The 27,884-nt window shown below is 37.3% G+C and overlaps 1 protein-coding gene across 2 annotated transcripts in view; it reads right to left on the bottom strand.

Moving 5' to 3' along the window:
• Window positions 1–4,070: 4,070 nt before the first annotated feature.
• The window catches only part of KCTD9 (potassium channel tetramerization domain containing 9), a 34,488-nt gene continuing 10,674 nt past the window's right edge, over window positions 4,071–27,884 (bottom strand). Inside the window, exons 3-13 of one of the 2 annotated variants that reach the window (XM_036240431.1) lie at window positions 27,609–27,652; window positions 22,632–22,728; window positions 22,139–22,153; window positions 21,967–22,025; window positions 21,628–21,756; window positions 16,865–16,932; window positions 16,680–16,775; window positions 13,430–13,579; window positions 8,616–8,721; window positions 7,773–7,906; window positions 4,071–4,303 (exon numbers count right to left, since the gene is read on the bottom strand). In XM_036240431.1, the coding sequence (XP_036096324.1) occupies window positions 4,187–4,303; window positions 7,773–7,906; window positions 8,616–8,721; window positions 13,430–13,579; window positions 16,680–16,775; window positions 16,865–16,932; window positions 21,628–21,756; window positions 21,967–22,025; window positions 22,139–22,153; window positions 22,632–22,728; window positions 27,609–27,652 (1,015 nt within the window). In that variant the 3' untranslated portion in view covers window positions 4,071–4,186. The remainder of the gene's footprint in view (window positions 4,304–7,772; window positions 7,907–8,615; window positions 8,722–13,429; window positions 13,580–16,679; window positions 16,776–16,864; window positions 16,933–21,627; window positions 21,757–21,966; window positions 22,026–22,138; window positions 22,154–22,631; window positions 22,729–27,608; window positions 27,653–27,884) is intronic. The other variant, XM_036240432.1, reaches the window with a different exon arrangement.

Here is a 27,884-nt window from a genome sequence, read left to right as displayed (position 1 = left end):
TGAGAGGCTGTTTTTCAACACAAGTTCATTATGTTTGAACAATGTTCATTTAAACTGTCCAATTGATTTCCTGTTTGCTGAAGGATATGTGCTTCTAACAGTGTTGCATAAGCAGATACGGTTTTTGTTAGGACTAATAAAATGGGAGTTAGGACTTCCAACCCTTACTGTCAGATTAACAATTTACCTCTGGGTAAGCATCACTAGATTTCTTGTTATTTCTGTTAGTTGGTATTAAATTTTTGAATGATGCTTTGAAATTTTTAGATGAATACAGCCACATGATCTGTGAGTCCCTTCAGTATGCTTTATACCCTCTATGTCTGCATTCGTATTGTGGTAGGTCATAGATATCAAGGGCAAAGGCCAAATTTGTTTAATTTTTCTACCACATCAAATAAGGTACCAAATATGCAATTAACAAAATGGTGATGTTTAGTGACAAGCTCTAACTCTTTTCATACTTCCAAGGACAGAGCAATTTGCCATTAAGCTGAATTTAGTAAACTGGATTAAAATAACTGAATTTTATAATTACCAATTTTTTCTAAATTTAGAAATTTTCTTAATGGTAAAGTATGGCTTTAGAGGAAAAATGGCTTCATTAACTGCATTAAAAGAAATACCTTAAAATGATTAAAGTGCAGCAATAATGATTTAGTAATCTTGTTGAATGATAGCTGCAAACCTCTTTGCCCTAATTGAAGTCTCAGCAGAAAGAACTGAACACCTGCTGTCATATCTAGGGTAATGAAAGGGTTTCAGAAAATTAATCCTTGAATAAGTATGTAAAATATAGTAATTGCTTTTCTTTGCAGAGGTGTACCTTTTAATTTGAAAAATAATACTTCCTTAGAGATTTAATAACATTCTAGGGTTTTTCATATATTAAAGATGATTTAGCCCTGGCTGGGTGGCTCAGTTGGTTGGAGTGTCATTCCATACACCAAAAAGGTTTCAGGTTTGATTCCTCATCAGGGCACATACCTGGGTTGCAGGCTTGATTCCCGGTACAGGAGGCAACCAATCAACGTTTCTCTCTCACATTGATGGTTTTTTTTCCCTCTCTATCTTTCTAAAATCAATAAAAACATATCCTCGGGTGAGGATTAAAAAAGATGATTTAAAGTTGACTTGAGGGTATATTTACAGTATAAACAACCAATTAATAAAATGAACAACTGGAGAAAATATTCAAGTCTTGATTTATGATGGTAACCTTCACAGGAAAATAGATTTATATTATTTCCTACTAAAATTTCTTTGAAACTGTAGTTGAAAGAACTAGTCTAGGCTATATTACAGCATAACATAAAATACTACTCTAAACAATTATGCAGTAGAGTACTACATCTTATCAATGTAGATAATTTTCTAGCCCTCTTTCCCAAAGACTATATTTTTGCCTCTGTGTACACACGTGTTTCATCACGAGGGCTAATGGAAGTTTTACTATTTAAAAAATAAAAATTTTTTTTTAAAAATTGATTTTAAAGAGAGAGGAAGGGAGAGGTAGAAAGAGATAGAAACATCCATGAGAGAGCACTGATTGGCCACCTCCTGAATGCGCCCTACTGGGGATCGGGCCCACAACCTGGGCAAGTGTCCTGATGGGGAATCGAACCGGTGACCTCTTGGTGCATGGGTTGACGCTCAACCACTGAGCCACACCGGCCAGGCAGAAGTTTTACTATTTTGAAACTTTCCTCCCTCCTTAAAATTCTCTCTCTCATCAGGCAAGAATGCTTTGGGGGCAATGTATTTAAACAGACTAGTACAGCTAACTGGTAATGTTCATTGGCTAAAAGAATGACATAAATTAAATGAATTTTGGAAGCCAATCTTTTCTTTTTAGAAATTTCTTTGTGGTGTGAGCGGAATAGATTTTAAGGGGATCATAAAATAATGCTTAAACAAATAAATTTTCTTTAATGGCCTTTTCTTTATTTTAATTATTTTATACACTTTGAATAACCTACGGGCTACCTGGTGGAGTAGCTTGGTTAGCTAGGGCATCATTTTAATGCCCCAAGGTTGCAGATTTGATCCCCAGTCAGTGTATATACAAGAATCAACCAATGAATGCATAAATAAGTGAAACAAACTGATATTTCCCTCTCTCTCTAAAATCAATTTTTAAAAATTAAATAAATAGTCCTGGCCAGTTTGGCTCAGTGGTTGAGCGTCGGCCTGTGGACCAGAGAGTCCCGGGTTCGGTTCCCGCTCAGGGCACGTACCACACACACACACACACACAAAATTAAATAAATAAACTAATCCTTAGTAAGTGTTATGCTGTATTTCTTTTTCCACCCAGGCTCTAAAGGCTAGTCATCAATACGTATTAAAGAAATGTAAGCAAAATATGGAAAGTGGTGCTTTTCAAAAGCAAGACAAGAAACTCCTTTTCAACATTTCACATTGTTTATTAATGTAGTATACATTAGATCTAAAGGCTGTAGTTTCTAAGAATATTATGTTTGAACTTCTGTACTTTTAAGTTATGTCTACAGAGGTACCCTTAAGTAGATGAACAACATATTCTATAATTATTGAAAATATAGTACAGAGCAAAATGATTTAAATATAATTTAGGCACATATTGATTATGAAAATAGATATCTCTCAGTACAATATTTCTCTTTCTTGGTAAAAATAATAAAGCAAAGAAAATAATTCATTTCTGAAGTTGCTTTCCTTTACCTGTAAAGGTCTGATCTCCTCCCACTATGCATATATACCCTTTACTGTAAGGAAAGCTTTGCATATGTATACATAGAAGAATAAGCTATGTAAATATTCAAGACATGTCATCCTCCCAAAGGAGAGAGAATTATTTTTAATGATTCACTGCCTCAACATGATGAATCTGGAGAATGCAGAATCCACTTGGACACAGCTTATGTCCCACTTGCAGGGCAGATGTGCGGACACTGCTTACTGGTGGGGAAGCACAGGCCCCTCTCTGCTGCTGCAGAGAGATAATGACTCAAGAATATCAGGCTAAAACTGATTAAAACCAAACCAAACCAGACAATATAAGTAAAAGAACCACAGGTACTGACTGATTGGTATTACATTTTAGACCAGTCAAATGCGTTTATTTTCATAAGTTTTTTTGGTGGCTATAATCAGTTTAAAATCCCTCATTCCCCACTATAGGGTTTTACTGTAATTATATTGTGTTGCCTTCTAAAATATGACTTTGCCATATCCATTCATATTTTATAGTTTGATTGCAGTAGATTGAGACTTAGTGTCTATTTCTAAGCTGGTCCTGTTTAAACTATTTGGCCATTGAATTAAATATTATTAACACACCTTGGTTTTCTGGTTTTGAACTGTCTTCCTGTGTTTGACTGTACAGGAGGAAACTAGGCTGGTAATGCAAATAAATAAAATTGCCTGGTCTGGTACTGAGTGGAACTTGCTTAGAATGAAATTCTGAACAATGCTCATTTAAAAGTTGTTGCTATAAGTGAATTCTTCCAGAGCGTTCCACTGTAACTTCAGCTGACAATGATGTCGTTCTTTCAACTCTGTCTCAACTAGTAAGAATAGAGGATTTTTAAAATTCAGCTACTATTTTGCTGTAAAAAAACAAACATTATAAACATGAACCTGAAAAGAGAGCCTTGGGAGCCTGCTGTCAGCATGTTCACAGGGTGTGACAGGCCAAGTAGGGGAGGCATCACTAAAGCTTTTCATAAACCTGAACAACCTCTTGAAAATTTTCATAAAGTTTAACAATTTAAATATCCATATACATTTAGAGACTCAATAAATACAATTGCATATGTTGTGCTTCTCATAAATTAAAATCCTCAAATGCATTTCAAATTAAGATGGTATTTCCACATCATGCCTATTTAAAAGCAAATATAATAGACACTATTCCTGGTCATTAAGCCAGGCAAACCCCCCTACTCCACCCAAAAGGCAGCAATCTAATCCCTGTTCCCTACATTTAATAAATGAGTGCTTCTCTGTTAAAATCAGAATGTGGGAAAAAGTGACTTTCCCCCTATGTACCACTGAGAACAAGCATGATCCTCTAAATGTTGTTTTTGTTTTTTTTTTTTTAATTCCCTTACAGTGTCATTTCTTCTAGACAACTGAGTAGAGAAATAAAAATGATGAGGAAAACATTTTTCATCTTGAGCATCTTTCTCTAGCCCTAAAATTCTCATCTGACACTCTGTGACATATGTAGTGGTGTCAGCATCTCTTCAAATATAGCTCCCTTCACGTTGGAACCTCTCAGGTTGGCTTCTTGAAGGTCACACCCAGACAGATCACAGTTCTGTAAGACAAAAACAGTAACTGTGTAACTAATATAGAGATTTAAGGTTTTATCTGTTTCTTCTCAAAAATGATTCCTGGCCATGTTAGGAAAATGTTGCTGTAAAATAAAACTCAGTTATTTTTTGAAAACTTCTGTTTTAGAAGAAAGTCAGATTTTCTAATATTTCTATTTGTTCTCTCTGCTAATGCTCTGGCTGATCACCACAAATACACACACACACACACACACACACACACACACACACACACAGAATGAGAGAGGCAGAAAGAGAAGAGAGAGAGGTTAACAGGAAGCATGTCCCTTCTGATCATGTATTTTAGAATCAGTCATTTAAAATCCAGAATGGACTCCAATGTAATAAATATTATCTAAACAATTTTATCACAATCCAAGAACAACAACAATAAAAGGCACAGGTGGGGTGGGGTGAAGGGAGACTATTTTTAAAAATCTGAAAGAGATTTTACTTAAAAATTATTTATTTATTTATTTTTATCCTCACCCGAAGACATTTTTTTTGATATTTTGTTCAGATAGAGTGGGAGGGAGAGAGAGAGAGAGAAAGAGAAACATTGGCGTGAAAGGGACACATCGAGTAGTTGCCACCCGCACAACCCAACCAGGGCCGGGGACAAACTGCAACCGAGGTACGTGCCCTTAGTGGGAACCGAACCCGGGTCTCTCGGGACCGCAGGCCGACACTCTAACCGCTGAGCCAAACCGACCAGGGCGAGATTTTACTTAAAGATTAAATTGTTTAGTGGATTTTCCCATTCCTCCCCCCTAACATTTTTATTGTAAAGAACTGCTTTTTTTTTTAAAAAGTATGTTTTCATTGATTTTTTTTAGAGAAAGAGATAGGAACATTGATGTGAGAGAAACATCGATCTGCTGCCTCCTGCATGCCCCACACTGGGGATTGAGCCTGCAACCCAGGCATGTGCCCTGACTGGGAATCAAACCGGGACCTCTCGGTCCATGGGACAATGCTCAATCCACCGAGCCACACCAGCCAGGCAAGAATTGTACCCAATGTGTACAATTCAATGAGTTTAAATAAATGCACATAACAGTGTAACTACCACCATCATTGCAAACTATTTTTAAGAGATTATAGAGTGACAGATGAGACAGAGATTCTGAGTAAGTCCCTGGAGATGGTGGGGACCATAGAGAAAGGCAACTGCACATAACCTTTTAGGACAGAATGTTAGCAGCTGCCTGATTAGTCTTTGCAATCAGTTCATTGACTACAGGCATCTAAAATCAAGGAAAAAAATCATCATGTTAGCTGACAGTAACAAATAATAAAAAATTAAATAATGGTGCTTAAATAGTTTATATCTTCAGCCTTAGGCTAGTTCTTTTGCCTTTAAGTTGAATAGGATGTGCTATTCTGCTGCTTAGAGATATTAAGAGAAGAAGGCAAAACATTTTTTAAAAAATCAACAAGCTAAATTTTAATGTACTGTTCTCTACAATCCAATCTATGCCAGATTTTCTTGTATAAGGCTGTACTAATCAATACAATAGCACCAGGCACATGTGGCCTTTTATATTTAAATGAATTAAAATTAAATAAAATTTAAAAATCTATTTCCCACCTACATGATCCATCCACATTTCCAGTGTTCAATAGCTATATGTGGCTGACGGCTCCTGTAATAAACAGACACAGAGCATGTCCAGCATTGCAGGAAATGCTACTGGACAGCACTCATGCAGGCCTATCCATAGCTATTCAGTCAGCTGGCTAAATCAGCAAATCAAGACAAATTGTAGAATATAGTGCTGATGAGAAAGCAGAATGGGCAAAATTAAAAAAAAGAATTAAAAAAAAAGAATATGATGCCAATTTAGAATAAGCTTTTCCTGAACCTGATTTCAAACCTGGGTATTGTTTAAATTTCTCAAATAGTTCAAGGAATAATCTGGCCCCATTTAATTTTTTGGAATAGAAACTGAAGAAAAACAATAAATTAGGTCAACAGAGCACCTATCAAACTTATGAGAAAAACTCAAGGAAAAGAGAGAAATGAAATCAATTTAGAATGTCAAATGATTCTTCCAATCTGAAACTGGCATCTCTGACTTAAATACTGACACTGCTCTGGAATTTAAATGTGTTTAAACAGCAAATGGAAAGGCAGCATCCCTGCAGCTATGCTGGCATGTCACCGCCAACTACCATATTTATTTATTTTTTAATATTAAACATAATTTTTTTTCCTTTTTTCTTTATGGATTTTAGAGAGAGAAGAAGATGAGAGGGAGAGAGAGAGACAGAAACATCAATGTGAGAGAACATCGATTGGCCACCTCCTAAATGCTCCCTACTGGGGATTGGGCCCACAACCTGGGCATGTGCCCTGACCATGAATCGAACCGGCAACCTCTTTCTTGATGCATGGGTCAACACTCAACCACTGAGCCACACAAACTGGGCTATATTTATTTTTTTATTGATTGATTTTAGAGAGAAAGGGAAAGGGCGGGGTGAGAAACATTGATTTGTTGTTCCACTTATTTATTCATTCATTGGTTGATTCTTTTATTTTATTTTTTTTTATCCTCACCCAAGGATATTTTTCCATTTTTTGTACAGATAGTGGGAGGGAGAGAGAGGAAGGGAGAGAGAGAGAAACATTGATGTGAAGGGACAAATCGAGTGGCTGCCACCCGCACGACCAACCAGGGCCGGGGACAAACTGCAACCAAAGTACGTGACCTTAGCGGGAACCTAACCTGGGTCTCTCCGGACTGCAGGCCGACACTCTAACCGCTGAGCCAAACTGGCCAGGGCTCATTGGTTGATTCTTTTTTTTTTTTTTTTTTTTTATCCTCACCCGAGGACATTTTTCCATTTTTTGTTCAGGTAGAGTGGGAGGGAGAGAGAGGAACAGAGAGAGAGAGAGAGAAACATCGATGTGAAAGGGACACATCGAGTGGCTGCCACCCGCACAACCAACCAGGGCCGGGGACAAACTGCAACCGAGGTATGCGCCCTTAGCGGGAACCGAACCCGGGTCTCTCCGGACCGCAGGCCAACGCTCTAACCGCTGAGCCAAACTGGCCAGGGCTCATTGGTTGATTCTTGTATGTACACTGACTAGGGATTGAACCTGCAACCTTGGTGTAGCGGGATGACTTTCTAACCAACTGATCTACCCCACCAGGGCCAGCAAACTACTTTATGATTTCAATACATTTTGCATGAGGTACTCAGTGATTCTAGATTAACAAAAATTCTTTTTTTAAAAAAATCCTCACCTGAGGATATGCTTATTAATTTTTACAGAAAGAGGAAGAAGGAGAGAAAGAAATAGAGAAACATCAATGTGAAAGAGAAACATCGATGGGTTGCCTCCCATAACAGAGATTGAACATTTTGCCTATGGAAGGAAGCTCCAAACAACTGAGGCACCAGCACAGGCTAACAAAACCTCTTTAAAAATTGGTGACTCACCTCTAAATCAGTTCCTGCCAGAGTTGCTCCTCTGAGATTACAGTTCTTCAACTTTGCATTTTTTAAGGTAGCGACTCTCAGGTTAATTCCTGTCATTTGACTTCCCTCCATATCTACACCTTTTAGATTAGCACCTAGAGTAAACATATTTGGGGATTAGTTGAACTTGAAAATATTTATAGTCACTCACTTTCAATAAAACCACATTAAGACTTAAATGAAAAAAGAATGACAGGCTCCTTTAACTTTTGAAAATGATTCTGAACTATATCTCAGTGTCTCAACCAACTTACATAAATAGAGTTCACTGTTATTGATGTGTTAACTCATACTATGAATTAAGAATGGTAGTCTATATTTTTGAGGAAAAAATTCAATTCAGCCTTAGGATAATTAGCACTTTTATAATATGCCTCCACAAGTTTGTGAAAAGGGAGGTAAGTACTGTTTTCTAAATATGCAAGAAAAGTAGTAAGACATTTATAACCAAAACATTACACCTAAAAATGACAATAATTGCCTGGCTTTGTGCAAACTGAAATTCTTAATTTTGGTCAGTATAAGAATATGCTGTTCTGTTTGAAAGTTTAAGATATTGATATATAATTCTTTGTCTGAGGCCTCATTAAATGTTAGAGGCTAGATTTCCCCGAGTTCTCAATGTTGATTAGCATATGACTGAGACCAGGGTGTGACAGATACCTGTGCAAATTCTCCAAGCATGGTGACAGAGGAAATCTACCCCCCTATGGTTATGTTTTACCAGTAACAATTAATTTGCTGGAATTTTTACTTAATGGTATGTTTTCCCCTTAGAAAAGGTAATCACAGACAGAATCTCACCTTCTAAATTGGCTTTAAGACCAGAAGGATCTTCAAAATTACACTGTTTCAGGGATGCCCCTTCTGCATTAGAACAAAGCATCTTGACTCCCTGGAGATTTGCACACTGGTAAAGAAAAGAGGAAAGTCTACATCTTAAGGTTCAGAATTTTGTTTGGAAAAGAAAAAATTGGCTCAAACATTTGTTAAACAAGGTATTATTTTTAACTTCCATGGCTAAAAGTTTGTTTGTTTGTTTGTTTGTTTGTTTATTTATTTATTTATTTATTTATTTATTTATTTATATTGATTTAGAAAGAGAAACACTGATGTGAGAGAGAAATATCAATTGGTCACCTCTTGCACCACACGCCCCAACCAGGGATCAAACCCGCAACCCAGGCATGTGCCCTGATTGGAAATCAAACCCGCTACCTCCTGGTGTTTGGGATAACGCTACAACCAACCAACCACCAGCCAGGGCCTGAAAGTCTTTCCTTTTTATTTTTTAAATCCTTACCTGAAGATATTTCCCATTTTATCATCAGATAGAGTGGGAGGGAGGGAGGGATAGAGAGAGAGAGAGAGAAACATCGATGTGAGAGATGTTTGCCTCCTGCATGACTTGACCAGGGTTGGGGATGAACCGGAACTGAAGCACATGACCTTGACCAGAATCAAACCCGTGACTCATTGGTCCGCACGCCGACACTCTAACCGTTGAGCCAAAAGGGCCAGGGCAATTTTTTTTTTTTTTTAAGAAAGGGTATATTAGGCCATTGCTAGAAAGAAAGAAAAAAGAGAGACTGATCTTGGGGCATAGAGTCTAAACTACTAGCAGCATGTATAGGTAGGAAAGATAGAAATGTCCATTGTCCTAGAGTTTTGCAAGTGTTTTTATACATCAAGTAAGGGAAGAAATATATAAGCTGTCTGAAATGACTTACATTAGCTACAGACAAAGGGGATGAGAGGAGGTGAAGCAGGGCAAGTTCTAGAATAAGTGCAGTAGAGTCACAAAGAAATGTCAGCTCCCGTGGAATAGTGGTGGGAAGCAGACTGGAAAGTTCATGTGTAAATAAGCAGAAGAGCCTTCTGGGGTTCTGTGGTGCCAGGCTATTCTCTCTGTTGGATAAGCTCAGAAATAGCCACCTGGGAATTAATCCCAAATTCCAAAAGATATACAGGAATGTAAGCAGTCTTTCATCAGGGCTGTTAACAGCCATTAACAGGCTAACTATTCTATCTCTTTCTCTTATTCTCCAGCAACTATAATTTTAATTTAGAATGTCTCAGAATTTTTATCTCATCACAGCAAAAGAAAACATAGAAAAAAGGGAAAGAAAAAGAAAAGTTCACCTCCATATACTAACAATTATTTTCTGTTCACAATAATGACTTTTCCAATTGAACTCAATACAAACTAAAACTATGTTAAGAAACAGCCTGGTACTAGCACAAGAACAGGCATGTAGATCAGTGGAACAGAACAAAGATCCCAGAAATCAACCCACACCTTTATGGTCAATTAATATTTGACAAAGGAGACAAGAGCATACAATGGAATAAAAACAGTCTTTTTAATAAATGGTGTTGAGAAACTAGACTGGTACATGCAAAAAAAAAAGAAACTAGACCACAACTTACACCATACCCAAGAATAAACTCAAAATGGATATAAGACATAAATGTAAGTTGTGAAACCATAAAAATCATAGAAGAAAACATAGGTAATAAAATCTCAGACATCTTTTTACTGACACATCTCCTAGGACAACAGAAACAAAAGAAAAAAAATAAACAAATGGGGCTACATAAAACTAAAAAGCTTCTACATAGCAAAAGAAACTATCAACAAAATGAAAAGGGAACCCATTGTATGGGAGGACATATTTGCCTATGATACCTCTGATAAGGAGTTAATTTCCTTTTACAGAACTTATACAACTCAACACCTGGAAGACAAATAATCCAATTATAAAATGGGCAAAGGACCTGAATAGACACTTCTCCAAAAAGGCCAAAAGACATATGAAAAAAATGCTCAATGTTACTAATCATCAGAGAAATGCAAATTAAAACTACAATGAAGTATCACCTCACATCTACCAGAATGGCTACCATCAATAAGTCAACAAACAACAAGTGCTGGTGAGGATGTGGAGAAAAGCAAACCCTTGTGCACTGTTGGTGGGAATGCAGACTGGGGCAGCCACTGTGGAAAACACGATGGAGTTACCTCAAAAAATTAAAAATGTAATTTTGCCTTTTTGATCCAGCGATCCCACTTCTGGGAATATATGCTAAGAATCCTGAAACACCAATTTGAAAGAATACATGAACCCCTATGTTCATTGCAGTGTTATTTACAATAGCCAAGGACTGGAAACAGCCCAAGTGCCCATCAGTAGATGAGTGGATAAAAAAGTGGTGGTACATTTACACAATGGAATACTATGCAGCTATACAAAAGAAGGAAATCTTACCCTTTGAGATGACATGGAGAGACCTGGAGAGAATTATGCTATGTGAAATAAGCCAGTCAGAGAGAGACAAATACCACATGATCTCACTTACAGGTGGAATCTAATAAACAAAATAAACTGACAAACAAAATAGAAGCAGAGGCATGGATACATGGAACAGACTGACAGAGGTCAGAGGGGAGGGGTGTGTGTGGAAGAAGTGGATAAAAGAAGGTGAAAAAAGTAGCCAAAGAACATATATATATATAGCCCATGGACAGAGACAACAGTGTGGTGAAGGCCAGGGGAGGGGTGGCGGTGGCTTGTTGGAGGTGGGCAAAGGGGTGGGGAATAGGGGACATCTGTAACAGTGTCAACAATAATGAATAAATCTGTGGAGATAAAACAAAATGGTTTATGTGCTGATATTTGCTGAAATTGAGTTATGGAGGTATAACTTTCTTAAAAGTCATTAAGAAAATAAGGAAGAGAAAAAACATGGTTTTGAGTCTAGTTCTAACTCTGCTAACAAACTAGCTATCTGGGCTTGGGCAAGTCTCTAGGTTTCAGTTTCTCTGTCTGTAAAACAGTCATACTCATTGATCATCAAGGTCCCTTCCAGCTCTTACCATTCTGTAAGCCTTAGACTGGGATATGTAATTGATAATTAACAGCTAGATCACTATACCAGCTTCTGTGCAGCAGGGTAAAGTCAATAATGGCAGGCAGAGCAGATGGAAGAAACAACGTAAAGGATGATGACAGAACAGTGTGGTACAGACTTGGACTGCTTAACAGTGATGGCAACTGAGATCACCTTGGTTGACAGCAGAATTGGATGATTCCTATGAAAAGGTTTCATAGCCCATGAGGGATAAATTGGGTGAGAAATTCAGTGAGAGTGGTAGAATCATTAGGTACATCTTGTGTTGTGTAGCAAAGTGCTCAGCATACATTGTATTTCGTGGACACTGCAATACGTGAGCTATTCATCAGCACACATCTTCAGGCTAAGGACAATTAACAATTAGTTTTGACTTTTACAGCCTATATACTCTGGGCCATGACTCTTCAACATATGCCATTTTCTTTTTTAAGTTTTTATTTTTTTCCTTATTGGTTTGAGAGAGAGAAGAAGGTAGAGGGAGAGAGAGATAGAAACATCGATGAGAGAGAACACTGACTGGTCGCCTCCTGCATGCTCCCTACTGGGGATTTGGCCCACAACCTGGGCATGTATGCTGACCAGGAATCAAACTGGCACCGGTGACCTCTTGGGGCATGGGTCAACGCTCAACCACCAAGCCAATCCAGCCGGGCAACATAAGCCATTTTCACCATTAACAATTAAAGTTACAATTTTATAGCAGATCAGTTTATCAAATATATCTCTATCTATATCTATATTGATATCGCTATCTATTTTTTACCTTCACATCAGTTATATCATATGGGTAGAACAAGTATTCACAGATAGAAAATATGGCTCAATTTCTTTCTTTTTTTTTTTTTGGTACGTGCCCCTAGCGGAAACTGAACCCAGGACTCTCTGGTCCGCAGGCTGATGCTCCAACCGCTGAGCCAAACCGGCCAGGACTATATATATGGCTCAGTTTCACAGTTAGAAATACTATAATTAAATAGAACTCAAAACCAATTGTACTGAATGATCCAAACTGTTTTATCATTTTTTTGGTCCTTAAAAACCAACCAAGCTGCTTCTTCACATTTCACTATTTAGGGACTAGGTCCTTTAAACCTTTCTTTGTGCTATTCGTCTTTTGCTTATTTTTGCTACCAATTTGATCCTTTATCATAAAATGGAACAAGGAAAGTAAAAAACAATCAGAAATGTATGTTGACAGACTTTGTTACTAGATCTGAAATAAACTTCATGGAAAAATAGGCTGCAATTAAGGAATAAAATCAAAATCATAAAATTTAATAAACATTTATTCAATGACCACTAAAAGCAAGTACTATATTAGGTGTTGTTAATTCAAAAGACATACAGACACATATAGACATGAGCCTTGGTATTAAGGAACTTAAAGTTGTTTGAAGTTAATAAATTTCACTGTTGGTTCTACAGATATCATCTAACCCCAAATTAACAAAGGTAATTTTTCCATTCACATACATATGCGCGCGCACACACACATATACACATACCTACGTAAACACATATACAAATACATGTAGAGAAAAAGAGAGCCAAAGTTACAAAACCAACCCATTTCACTTTCAGAGCCTTCAGTTTTATGTGTTTAATTAAAAACTTCAGTAAGAGACAGATGTAATTTCTGCTCTTTGAGAATGCTCAACAGACTAAAAATTTAATTTTCTATTGTAACCAAAAATGATTCTTACGTCAAGCACTGATCCAGAGAGATCAGCTCGTTCAAGATTTGCACAGCAGAGATTAGCATGTGCAAGATTGCAGCGGCTTAAATTGGCCATCTTGAAGTTAATGTATCGAAGGTCCAAACGAGAAAGATCAGCACCACTGAAGTTTAAACCCTAAAAGTAAAAAACACAAAATGTCACCATATTTAAACCATCTGTTGTATTAAATTTAATTACTATAGCTAACCACCAAATTTTTTAGAAGCAATTGGTGGTTCAGTCATTTGGAGTTTATTATAAAACATGATCAAACAGACCTTAGATATACAAAATCGGTGTCCTACATGGGTTCTAGTAAAGGAAACTATTTACATTTAACATTAGAATGCAGTCTGATCATACCTCATTTATGCGCAGTTTATTTTTTTAAAAGTTCTTTTACACATGTTTTTATTGATTTTTTTTAGAGAGAGGGGGAGAAAGAGATAAAAACATCAATGTGAGAGAAAAACATCAATCAGCTACCCGCTACACACTCTCCACTGGGGATGGTGCCCACAACCTGGACATGTGCCCTGACCGGGAATCGAATCGGGACCTCTCAGTCCACGGGACAACACTCAATCATCCACTGAGCCACACCAGGCGGGCTATGTGCAGATGTTTCTAAAGAGGGATCTCTGTTAGCCATATACCTGTTGACAAATATTATTTTTGTTTAACCTAATTATATTTAAATTATTTTATTAAATCAATAATTCAAGATAGTTTCATTTTTGAAAAACAAATATTGTGTTTTTTAAAAACTTCAATGCTATAAAACATAAATGTAAAAGTTATCTGCCACTGACTAGACATACAGAACTGTACAAACAATTGATATTTTTTTAAAAATTTATCTTTATTGCTAAATGTATCACAGATGTTCCTTATTTTTCCCCTATTGACTCCCTCCTCCCCACTCCAGCCCCCCTCCTGCTTTTCCCACACTGTTGTCTGTGGTTATGCATATATACATATAAGTTCTTTGGCTTATCTCTTCCACCCCCTACCCTCTCTTCCCTTTGAGGTTTGTCAGTCTAACAACCAATTTATACTTCTTAATCCTTTCACCCATTCCTCCAATCCCCCTCCCATCTGGCAACCAACAAAATGTTCTCTGTATCTATGAGAATGCTTCTGCTCTGCTTGGTCATTTCGTTTGTAGATTCAACTGTCGATAGACATATATTCATTGCCATTTTGTTTGTTCATATTTTTTATCTTTTTCTTCAAGAAGACCCTTCAACATTTCATATAATAATGGTTTGGTGCTGATGAACTCGTTTAGCTTTTTCTTGTCTGGGACACTCTTTATATGGCCATCACTTCTAAATGACAGCTTTGCAGGATAGAGTAATCTTTGTTGTAGGTTCTTGCTTTTCATCACTTTGAATATTTCTTGCCATTCCCTTCCGGCCTGCAAAGTTTCTTTTGAGATATCAGCTGACAGTCTTATGGGAGCTCCCTTGTAGGTAACTAACTGCTTTTCTTTTGCTGCTTTTAAGATTCTCTCTTTGTCTTGAACCTTTTGCATTTTGATGATGATGTGTCTTGGTTTGGGCCTCTTGGGGTTCATCTTGTTTGAGACTCTCTGTGCTTCCTGGACTTGTATGTCTGTTTCCTTCACCAAGTTAGGGAAGCTTTCTCCCATTATTGTTTCAAATAGGTTTTTGATTTCTTGTTCTCTCTCTTCTCCTTCTGGCACACCCAAGATGCAAATGTTGGTATGCTTGAAGTTGTCCCAGAGGCTCCTTACACTATCCTCATTTTTTTGGATTCTTTTTTCTTTCGAACATGATGAACATGATTGGGTGTTATTTACTTCCTTATATTCCAAATCGATGGTTTGCTTCTTGGCTTTACCTACTCTACTATTGAATCTGTGTAAATTATTCTTTATTTCAGTTAGTGCCTCCTTCATTTTTGACTGGTCCTTTTTTATGCTCTTGAGACCCTCACTAAGTTCACTGAGGTTCTCACTAAGTTCATTGAGCATCCTTATAAGCAGTATTTTGAACTCTGCATCTGTTAGGTTGCTTATCTCCATTTCGCTTAGTTTTTTTCCTGGAGTTTTATTCTCTTCTTTCATTTGGAACCGGTTTCTTTGTCTCCTCATTTTGGCTGCCTCCCTGTGTTTGTTTCTATGTATTACTTAATGAGAGGTATGGGGCTAGCTGAGATCAGATGCTGCTTGTTTAAAGAATTTAGGAAAACCTGAAGCAGGTTCCAAGACAGGCCAATCCTATGGTAAAGCAACTGGCAACAGCTTGGGTGGGCCTGAAAGTTGGGTGGGGCAGAACCTCAGGGAATCACCACGGTGGGGCAAACAGGGTGAGCCAAATTGCTGGAGTCCCAGATATGGCGACTGTCTGCCGCCCCAGGGAAGGGTTCCTGAAAGGAACAAAGACCTCTGATAGCATGTCTGTCCAGTAGAAAGCCACCTCTCCAGCCCTCGCACCAATGCCAAATAACTCAGTTCTTCCCCATATGTCTCTGGTGCCTTTCAAGCTGCCTCCCCTACGCTGTAGACTGGAGGGTGCAAGTCTGAGTAAGTGAGTGGGCCCTTTAAGAGGAGCTGCCTGGGGCTCCAGCCACCTCAGCCTCCCTCAGCCTCAGTTCCTGCTGGTTTTTCCAGCTAGAAGTTATGAGGACCTCTCTTCCTGACACTGGAACCCTGAGCTGGGCCCCTGGTGTGGGACGGGGACCCCTCAGTCCTCAGGACCTTCCCAGCCAAGGTATCCTTCTAATTTTTTTCCACCACATGTGAGTGTGGGACCAGCCCATTGTGCCTCCACCCCTCCTACCAGTCTCGATGTGGCTTTCTTTAATTTTGTAGTTGTAGGACTTCCATTCTGCTTGATTTCAGGCGGTTTTGAATGATGGTTGTTCCATAGTTTAGTTGTAACTCTGATGTGGTTGTGGGAGGATGCGATACCCCGATTATCTATGCTGTCATCTTGACTGGAAGTCCCTGACATTTTATTTTAATTGCTGAAATTTCTATGCATTACTCAAAAACTTCTATGTGAGGTATAAATAGATAATAAAAAAGGCTATTGCACATCTCTTTTTGCTAACTATTTTGGGATTACATCAATGCTGTGGCCCATAATAAAATTATATTTTGCATGAAAAGGAAAATGAAGCAAAAAATAAAATGCTAAAAGAATGCAAAATGTTACTCACAGATTTGCTGACATAAATAACTCATGAAAAAGTCTGTTTTAATTACCTGGCAACGCAATTCTGATTTGGTTGGAGTAGCTAGCAGAAATCGGACAAATTCCTTTCGAGATATGGGTGAATGATCCTCTGGTGGTTGAGAATTCTTGAAAAAAAGGTATTAAGAAATTAGTGGAGCATTCTGGGAGATAGCTAAAATAAATGTAATATTGGCTAGTGTAAAAAGAGCCTTACCTTTATTGCCACTTCTAGGTGTTCAATCAATGAGTCAATACCAAAAAATCTGGCTTCTTCTAACACACCTATCATAATAAAAATGATTTGACTTTTACAGAACACTTCATTTTAATATTTATAAAATTCTTTATGTTAAATTCTCACAAAAGAAATGAAGTTCAACAAGTAGGCTATCAATCAATATAAAAGAAAAATAACTCTTGTTTAGAACATAATAGGATATTTTTAAATAACTGTAAAACAAACTAAGTAGTTTTTGCCTGGCTGGTGTGGCTCAGAGATTGAGCATCGACCCATGCACCAAGAGGTTACCATTTCGATTCCTGGTTAGGGCACATGCCCAGGTTGTGGGCCAAATCCCCAGTGCAGGACATAAAGGTAGCAGGCAATCACTGTTCTCTCTCATCAATGTTTCTCTCTCTCTCACTCTCCTTTTCTCTCTCTCTCTAAAATGAATAAAGAAAAAAATTTAATAAAGAAAAAAAACAACTAAATAGTTTTCATTCAGCAAAAGAAAAAAAAGAATTTAATGAAATAGAATGAAAGACTTCCATATTTCAAAATCATTTCTAAAAATTATTTTTAAAAAGCCACAGGCAAAAGATCCTAAGACCATGCATTCCTAAAGTAATTGTTATAGTGGTTTGACTGTGAATCCAATATAAATAATTAGTTCAACTAATCTTAACATTTCCTTGACCCTTTCCAGTGGAGCAAATATCTTATACTTATTGAAAGAAAATTATAGAAATGAATAAAAGTAAACTTCAAAGCAAGTCAAAAGTATAATTCAGAAACCTTTCTTATAGGAGAATAAATTTTTAAAAAGATTTCTAATAGATAAAATGGAATTTATCTATCATTTACTTTTTATTTGATAAAAAAATGTACATTCTCTAGGTGACTTATTACATATAATTTCTCACATCTGTTAATAAACATTATCATCAGAGTATGTGGGAATAAATTTGGGGTCCATTTTCCTTAAAGTGAAAATTTCAGTCATTCAGTAGGCTGAGTTTACTTTTTAAAAAAGGACTCAGGAATTACAAAGGTAGTAAGAGGTGTAATCCCTCCCTTCAAATGGTTCCAACCTAATAAAGGTAACTATATGTAAAATAGAAAACCCCAGAAGTTATCTGGGAAAAGGATTATAATATTTTCTGGGAAAACCCAATTCCACCTCCAATATTCCAATTTCAAAACAAAGGCCATCTGCTGACCAGCATTCCACTCCACTCAGGTAGCTGCTCTGACACAGCACTTTCCAGTCCACACCACAGTGGCTTCATGTCTGGATTCCTCATGAAGGGGCATTCACACTTCAATATCTGTCCTGGTAGAAACCCATCAAAAAGAGATTCTAGGGCGCCTCATTCTCAGTTTACTAAGATTTTATGAGTAAATCAGAACTTCCTGGGGAGTGTAGTGAGAATGTTTTTCTAATTCTAGGTTCAGAACTAAAACATAAAAACTTCTTTAAAAAACGCCTTGCTCGGTCGGTGTGGCTCAGTGGACTGAGATTATCCCATGGACTAAGAGGTCCCAGCTTGATTCCTGGTCAGGGCACAAGGGGGGATTGTGGGCTTGATCCCCAGTAGGGGGCATGCAGGAGGCAGCCTATCAATGTCTCTCTCTCACATCAATGTTTCTCTCTCTCTCTCTTCCTTCTTCACTCTCTAAAAAAATCAATAAAACCATATATTTTTAAAAAGGTTCGTATAAAAACAAAAGACATGATGAGGGACAGTTGACAAAAAGATGTAATATTTATAGTGTATTTTCCATTAGCACCAGTAAAGCCTGGATTTGATCCCAGCTCTGTCACAATGATTTCTGTCTTGGAGAAACTACTTAATCTCCCTCTTAACTAAAACTTCCACATTTGTGAAATGGGATATTGTTACCACCCTCACAAAGTTGTCAGAAAAATTAAAAGAAATAATGAATACTTATTATCTGGTACAATGCCTGGACCTGGTAGGTCCTCAATAAATGATTATTTATTATTATTATATATATATATTTTTTAATCCTCACCCGAGGACATTTTTCCATTTTTTGTTCAGATAGAGTGGGAGGGAGAGAGAGGAACAGAGAGAGAGAGAGAGAAACATCGATGTGAAAGGGACACATCGAGTGGCTGCCACCCGCACGACCGACCAGGGCCGGGGACAAACTGCAACCGAGGTACATGCCCTTAGCGGGAACCGAACCCGGGTCTCTCAGGACCGCAGGCCGACGCTCTAACCGCTGAGCCAAACCGGCCAGGGCAATGATTATTTATTATTAAGTTATATGTTTTAAATTATTATTAAATTATAGGTTTTCTAATATTTAAGACCGTTCTTTTTGTTTTCATTTTTCTATTTCAAACTGGGTTTCAGAACATTCATGTTAGCTTCAGGGAAATAGATAATGAAATGCTAGAAAAGTTCTAAACTTAGTAGAATAATTGAATGAAGGTGAGATTTAGCTAAAAAAATATGGAAAAGATTATTTAAGTCAGGAAAAGAGTGTTTTGAAGACAAATGAAAGAAGAAAAAGGAAGACTTGATTCACTGGGAAAAGTAAAGGTCATTACAGGCAAGGAACAAGAGGAAATGATGAGTAAACAAAAATTACATACTGATGAGAGCATAAATTGAGAAGAGCAAAAAAATAAGGGTATTTAAGTAAGTAGGAAGAAGATAAGTCATTGTGGATTCTTTTAAAGCATATAATTACTTGGGGCAACTTGTAGCCAATGTAAAGAGTATGAATGAAAATTGTACTAAACAACGCTATATAAAATTAATCAGGAGAGAGCTCTGTTTGCTGAAAAACTAAATTTAAAAAGATCAATGGCAGAAAAACATTACAGAAGAAAAAACAAGCACAGTTTGGTAATAGCCTGCATTGCTGACATCAGAGATAGCAGGAAGGATATAAAATGCTATCAATGATATAAGGAGAAATTAAAATGGGAAGCTTAAAAGAGCCCACAGAACATCTAAAGCTGAGGTTTAAAATGTAATCAAAAGAGGGTAACCATTAGAATGAAAAGCAGCAGAGTGGTACAGTTGCTAAAAAGAAAAGGTTTTGTAAAAAAGTGGATCACTGGTTATTTTTATAGTAATTTTTGCAGACTGGCTAAAATAAAAACATTTTACAGCACAAATTGTAAGCTAGCAGCCCCCAGGCTGACTTTGATGCATTTAACATGCAGTGTTTTCAGATTTCACATAAAATTTTCGATTTCCAGCTTTTTTTTCTTTTTAAAAAAATCAAGGTTCTGGCACCCTAGGTCCTCACACAGCAATAATTGTGGAAGATGAGTAGGCATGTACGCTCAAAATCACCACATTTCTCCACCACTCCTTAAGTCAGACCAAATTCAGTCACTTGGAGGCCTATAAACTGAATATGCAACCACAGCTGTGTGGGGGACGGGCTCGACACAGCTGGCAGAACAATGGCATCTGCCTGCACTTCTGTCTGGGAGAGAGCTGGCTGCCTCTCCAGCCCTCACTCTGAAGCCAGACAATTCAGTTCCTCCCCGTTATGTTCCTGGTACTTTCAAGCTGCTGTCCCTTCACTGAGGCTTAGGGTGAGTGTTTGTCAGTCTGTGCGCAGGCCCTTTAAGAGGACTCCTAGGTCTAAGTGGCCCTCCATCTCCCCTGGAAGGAATCCCTGGTGATTTTCATAGCCAGATGTTGTGGTGACTTTGCTTCCCAGCACTGGTACCCCATGTGAGGATGGGACCCCTTGCTCCTCAGGGGGACCTTGGTAGCAGAGATATCCCTTCCAATTCTTAACTGCCACATGTGTATATGTGGAACCAGCCCTTCACATCTCCTCGCCTCCTACCAGTCTTGATGTGATTTCTTTTTCACATCATAGTTATAGGCATTCTGTTCAGCTAGTCTTCAGGTGGCTCTCAAGGGTGGTTGTTCTATAATTTAGATGCAGTTTTGATGTGGTTGTGGGAGGACTATCTACCTGTGCCTATATCTATTTCTATACCTGTATAACAGTGATTTTCAACTGGTATTCCGCAGCACACTGGTGTGCCTCTTGAATTGTCAAAACATGCAGTGTCTGACTACTTAGTCAGGGCCCTGACCTCTTTTCCCTTAGATTGTCAAATGAAAAAATGATAACAGCCAACACAATATCTGTCAAGTGTGAAAGAATAAAAATTATACCTATTTTTTTTCAGATTGGCAAAAAAATCTCTTTTGGTTTTGATATACAGCAGAATTTTAGTAAATAGTTTGTGTGCCATTAGGTGAAAAAGGTTGAAATATACACTCATATACAATGGGGGTTAGGGGTGTTGACCCACACACAGTAAAACATCTGCATAGAATTTTTGACTCCCCCAAAAGTTCAATTGTTCTTGGTACCTGTGGAAGACTGGTTCCAAGACCCCTACGGACACAAAAATCCATTGATGTCCAAATCCCTTATGTAAAGTGGCACAGAACAATACATACAATTATCCCTTTGCATCTGGGGATTCTCAACTGCAGATAAAAAATACTGTTGATGTAAAACCCATGGATATGGAGGGCCAGCTTGATGCTATTTACTGAAAAAACCCATGCATAAGTGGACCCACGTGGCTCAAACGTGTGTTATTCAAGGGTCAGTTGTACAAGTAAAGCATTTAGATATACCTTCACTTTATGAAAATATACTAAGTTATTAAGTAAGTGAAAAAAATAATAAAAATTATAAACTTACCAAAAATGTGAAGAATTACATTGAAAACTCACCCAGTAAATTAATGCCATCATTTACAATGAGCTGTCCGTGACGCAAGTAGTTCAAAATGGGTTCAAAGTACTCAGGACTTCGGTCAATTAAGAAAGCTCCTCTATGATCCTGCTTATTTCCCCAGACACCTGTGTTACCATTAAAACGAAGAAAGTTCCCCATAATAATAATAATTTTAAAAAAGTTAGAAACTTATGAAAGAAAAATTGTGCAACATACCAATAAGTTTTTCCTTTTGTAAAAAATATTGATATAATTAAAAAGAAGGACAAAAGATATAAAGTCAGTAAAACTACAAATAGATCACACAAAATGTGAAAATAATGTGTTACACTCACCTTTGTCCTTAAACATGTGGGCCAGCATACTGTCGGGTTCTTTATTCACTAAAGTGCTCCTAAGAATTCAGGGAAAAAAATTGATTTCTCCATTTGTCTTTATAAACAAACATATTTAACTCAAGAGTATACTCGATCCCAGCTGCTCTCTCAAAAAGGTGCATGCTATAACCTGGTAGGAGTGATGCTGGGAAACAAAAATGTGCAATAAGTTGCCATTTATCAAAATACCTTCTAATTTGGCACTTCCTTTGATTTACATATTGTTTTAGTTTCCTTCATTTATACACTGATCTATCCATCTAGCAAGCTATTATATCACAGTATTCTTGATCTAAACTTATATTTTCCTATACCTTTAATATAAGCAATTGTAGTCTATACGAATTTCAATATTCTTAATTTTCACTTGCATTGCATATATATTAATGAATATCAAAAAAACATGTTCTACAACACTGAATTCATTCTTTCTCTAGAATAATTTTTGGATCATTTTTCTTCCCTTTTCTCTAAAAGAAACCTTCTAGAAAATGGTTTCTGATAACACAGTATATTTAAGAGGCATTTCAATGTTTTCTAAGGAAATCAGCAAACTGAAGAAAAGAACAAATGATACATATTACCCCCCAACACACAGGTACACACATGCACATGGCACCTACCGTGTAGTTGTAAAGTACCGCCCTCCAACATTTAATGTAAGCCAGTCTGTGTGAGATCCTGACAACCCTTCAGGTACTTTAGAATCTGTCTGAGGATCTAGAGATGACATGTAGAAAATAATAAATATATTTAATTGGGGACTTGGGGAAGATGGCAAGAGCATGATTTTTAAAACTCAAAATACACATAACAGTGTACCAGAGCTACCTGGACAACAAAACCATATCCACAGACGACATCTAAGACAAAGAGAGCAGCATGGTATTAAGCACCTGTGAAGGAAGAAGTTGAGAGAAAGAACAGGGTACGTGATGAACCTAAGAATTCCACAGGAATCCATAAGTATTCCCTTCAAAGCTCAGCCAGTCCATTTGAGAAATGTAGACAGAGAGTGGGAAGAGTATGTCCACTCCTACCATCAGTGATGCAAGTAGTTTGCTGTAATATCTGAAGAGACTGGAAATGAACTCTCAGAACCCACAAGCCAAAACTCCCTTCCAGGACAAAGTTCCATACTACAGATAAGATGGGAAAAGAATCCAAGTTGAATGGAATAGAGATTATAACTAACTAACTAACTAACTAACTAACTAACTAACTAAAAAGGATTACAGATAAAAGTCAAAAAGGTTCTACATTCTAAAGAACCAGAACATATCAGAAGGTGAGTTCCATATATATATATATATTTTAAATTCTCACCTGAGGATATTTTTCCATTGATTTTCAGACAAAGTGGGAGGGAAAGGGAGAGAAAGAAACATCAGTGGGAGAGAGACACATTGATTGGTTGCCTCCAGCATGACCCCAACCAGGACTGGAGATCAAACCACAACTAAGGCATGTGCCCTTGACTGGAATCAAACCCGCGACTCTTTGGTCCATGGGCTGATGCTCTAACTGCTGAGCCAAACCGACCAGGGCAAGTTCCAAATATATATATATATATATATATTTTTTTTTTCTTTATTGATTCTAGAGAGAGAGGAAGGGAGAGGGAGACAGAGACAGAAACATTGATGAGAGAGAATATCAACCGGCTGCCTCGTGCATGCCCCCCATTGGGGATTGGGTCCATAACCTGGGCATATCCCCTGACTGGGAACTGAATCGGCGACCTCTTGGTGCATGGGTCGACGCTCAACCAGTGAGCCACACTGGCTGGGCAAGTTCCATATATTTTAACACATCATAAAAAACACAGAAAAGGGAACTCTGGAGCCATGAAATGATAAAAACTTTCCTAAGTCAACCCTCTCTTCTCAAGTTAAGGAAAACTAACTTCACATAAAACAGAGCAACAGAAAAGACCGAGATCAAATTCCATATAAAATTGTTAAGAAAATAAGAAGAATTACATTCCTAGAGACAATGACATGTGCCAGAAAAAAATGCTCATAAAAGAGATTAAAAATTATAACCTAATATTCCAAAACATGCTAAAAGAAGTGAATAATACAAGGTATAAAAGAATAACATAGACCAAAATTACAAAATTCAGAAATGAGGTGAAAGAACTCAGGAAACAATTGGAAATAACAAAGTTTTGGAAATGAAAATTAAACTAGACACACGTAGGAATAAATAAACACAACAGATAATGCCTTAAGGAAAATAAAAGATGCAAAAGAGGAAAGCTTTAAAAATCAAAAAGAAATGAAAAGGATTTAATAGAAAATTTTGAATATATTAGATAAATGTACAAGGTTCAACATACATGTAATAGGAGTCCTAGAAGAAGATCAGACAAAAGTACAAAATAAATATGTAATTTAAACTTCAATATAACTTCTCTGAAATTAAAAAGATTTGAAACTACATATTGAAAGGGCTCACCATGTATATGAAAGAATCAACCCAGAACATCCATAAAAAGTCTACTGTAATTACTGTATTTTAAAGGAAGAGACTCAATGGTTGAGCGACATGGAAAAATAATCACTTATGAGAGATCATATTATTTTTGACACAAATATTTTAAGCCAGAATAAAATGGAGTAACATATTTAAGATATTTAAAGAAAGGAAATGTGGACCAAGTGTTTTTTAACTGCTTCACTGAGTTATAATTGATATAAAATAAACTACACATTATTAAAGTTTACAATTTAAGTTTTGACATATGACTTTTTTTTTAAATCCTCACCCGAGGATACGTTTTCATTTATCTTCAGATAGAGTCGGGGGGAGGGGGGGAGAGAAAAAAATATTGATGTGAAAGAGACACATTGATTGGTTGCCTCCTGCATGACCCCCACCAGGGCTGGGACCAAACCGCAACCAAGGTACGTGCCCTTGACCGCAATTGAATCCCTGACCCTTGGTCTGTGGGCTGATGCTCTAACCGCTGGGCCAAACCAGCCAGGGCTGACATATGATTTTATATCCGGCCAAACTGACTTGAAATTTTTTTTATTGATTGATTTTTTAAGAGAGAGATAGGGTGAGAAAGAGAGAGAAAAACATCGATTTGTTTTTCCACTTATTTATACATTCATTGGTTGATTCTTGAAATGTGCCCTGACCAGGGATTGAACCCACAACCTTGGTGTATCTGGATGAAGCGCTAACCAAATGAGCTACCCAGCCAGGGCCAAATTGACTTTCAAGTGTAGAAGCAAAAAAACGTACTAACATGCAAGATGTCAGAGAACGTTGTTCTCACACGTTGTTTGTAAGGAAGTAAGTTTCAGACAACCACTGGAGGCATCAATGCAAGGACTGGAGGTAAACGTTAAATACACTTGAAGGAGTAAAACTAAGAGAGAGTTTGAAAGAAGAGCATTTAGTATACTGTGGCTATATATTTTAATAGTGTAGAAACAATACAATTACTTTTTAAGTAAGGGGTGAAAGGAATGAAGTTATGCAAAAAAAAATGTTTACCTTGCCCTGGCTGGTTTGGCTCAGTCATTAGAGTGTCGGTCCTCCGACCGAAGGGTCATGGATTTGATTCCCAGTCAAGGGCATGTTACCTGGGTTGCAGGTCTGATCCCCGGCCCAGTCAGGATTGTGTGGGAGGCAACCAATTGATGTGTCTCTTCCACATCCATGTTTTCCTCTCTCTCTACTTCCCTTCCTTCCACTCTATCTAAAAATCAATGGAAAAATATCCTCAGGTGCGGATTAACAAAAAAATAAAATGGATCTTTGTATCCAGAATCACATTATAAAAAAAGAATGCCCTGGCCAGTTTGGCTCAGCGGTTAGAGCGACGGCCTGAGGACCGAAGGGTCATGGGTTCAATTCCGATCAAGGGCACACACCTCAGTTGCAGTTTGATCCCTGGCCCCGGGTGGGGTCATGTGGGAGGTAGCCGATTCGTGTGTCTCTCTCACATCGATGTTAAAAAAAAAAAAATGTTTACCTGTTTTTAGTATTCATATTGGTATTGAAAGTACCGGGATTGTTACTGACACATTTACAGTCGTCCCTCACCACTTCGCGCTTCCACTTTCATGGCTTCACTCTATTGCGGTTTTTTCAAATATATTCATTAAAAAGTTGATCGAGACAATGAAAATGATACAGCGTGTGCTCAGTTGTCTGAGTCAATTATACAGCCCTATATTACAATTAAAATTAAAATTACTGTACGTATGGACTGTAGGCCTATGTATTCGAGCACGCCATGAATCCTTCAACACCAGGTGCAAACCACTAGAGTCTGGTACGCATTAACTGTGATATTGAGGGACGACTTATGTATGTTTTGTGTGGGATGAAGTAAATGAGTAACTATATGACATTATTATTCTATCATTCCTAATGCCCCCTAAAAATCAAAATTATTGACATGGAAGAAAGGAGATATAAGATAGAAGTTAAATAAAAATCTTATAATCCTGATTATAAACTGGAAGCATTAGCATGAACCCATGAGATAATCTATATATTATGCAATATATAAAGCTTTATATCATAAAAGATACTATATATTATATATACATTTTATCTCTGGCTAGCTATGTATTTCCAACTCTGTCCACCAAAAAGCCTAGTAACAATGATGAACCCAGTAACAACGAGCCTCCGGTTCAGATTGTGTCTTGAAATGACATTTCTCACTAAAAGAAATCAAAGCTTCTTAGAAAAAACATTGATCAGGATGTAGATTTTACATCTAGGTACTTAGATTTTCAGGGTTTGATTGTGTGGAACTAAAATATATCAAATACTTGTTAAAGAATATTTACTGTATTTATGCCTTGTTACAACTGTAGAAGCTTTCTTCTGAATCAAAGGGCAGTGTGTATATGTGTGCCTGTGTGTGTGGTCGACACCAAGTAATTTTTGACTGATTTGATTGGACCACTGTGAAGGATTGTCAAAGATTACTTATGCAGCAATACATGCTTAAAAACATGTAGTATAACACTTAGAGAAACTGTAACAATTAGTATGAAAGAGACATTTTTAAAACAACTGTAGTTTCCAAAATCAAAAATGCCCTCCAATGTTATATTTAATGAATCTGTATACCTCAAAAGTATTTTAAAGGCATGTAAAAGAGAGGTATCCATACTAAAATATGATCATACAATTCAAATTAAAAATTTACTTAAATACACACACTCAATGCAGAAGCAAAAAAGGTATGAAGATCTAAATACTACCACAAAACACTTTTTAATGTTAAGTCAAATAAAATATGTCATTTCATCTTTTTAATTTTTTTTTTTTTTTATCCTCACCCGAGGATATTTTTCCATTTTTTGTACAGATAGAGTGGGAGGGAGAGAGAGGAAGAGAGAGAGAGAAACATCGACGTGAAGGGACACATCGAGTGGCTGCCACCCGCACGACCAACCAGGGCTGGGGACAAACTGCAACCGAAGTACGTGCCCTTAGCGGGAACTGAACCCGGGTCTCTCCGGACCACAGGCCGACGCTCTAACCGCTGAGCCAAACTGGCCAGGGCCATTTCATCTTTTTTATTTTGGCAGACAAAAATGGATTTTAAGGAAGTCACTTACCAATGAATGGTTCTCCTTCACACACAAACAAAACATCATCATCCCTGGGGAAAATAAAAATTTAAAAAGGCACCATCAAAATCCAGAAATCACATTAATTATCTGTTGAATCTGGAAACTATTCCTTAGAATTATGTAGAAGACAGGTTTTGCTATCAATCTATATTGCAAATTTGACTATATAAGTTTCCAATGCTTTCATTGCTTAAACCCCACTCCCCTTTGGATTTAAATTTAAGTAAGATCCTACATATGAAAGTACTTTTGAAATGGAAA

The sequence above is a fragment of the Molossus molossus genome, unplaced genomic scaffold (assembly GCF_014108415.1).
Source record: "Molossus molossus isolate mMolMol1 unplaced genomic scaffold, mMolMol1.p scaffold_m16_p_4, whole genome shotgun sequence".
Classification (NCBI taxonomy): Eukaryota; Metazoa; Chordata; class Mammalia; order Chiroptera; family Molossidae; genus Molossus; species Molossus molossus.
This window is presented reverse-complemented; position numbering and strand designations above follow the sequence as displayed.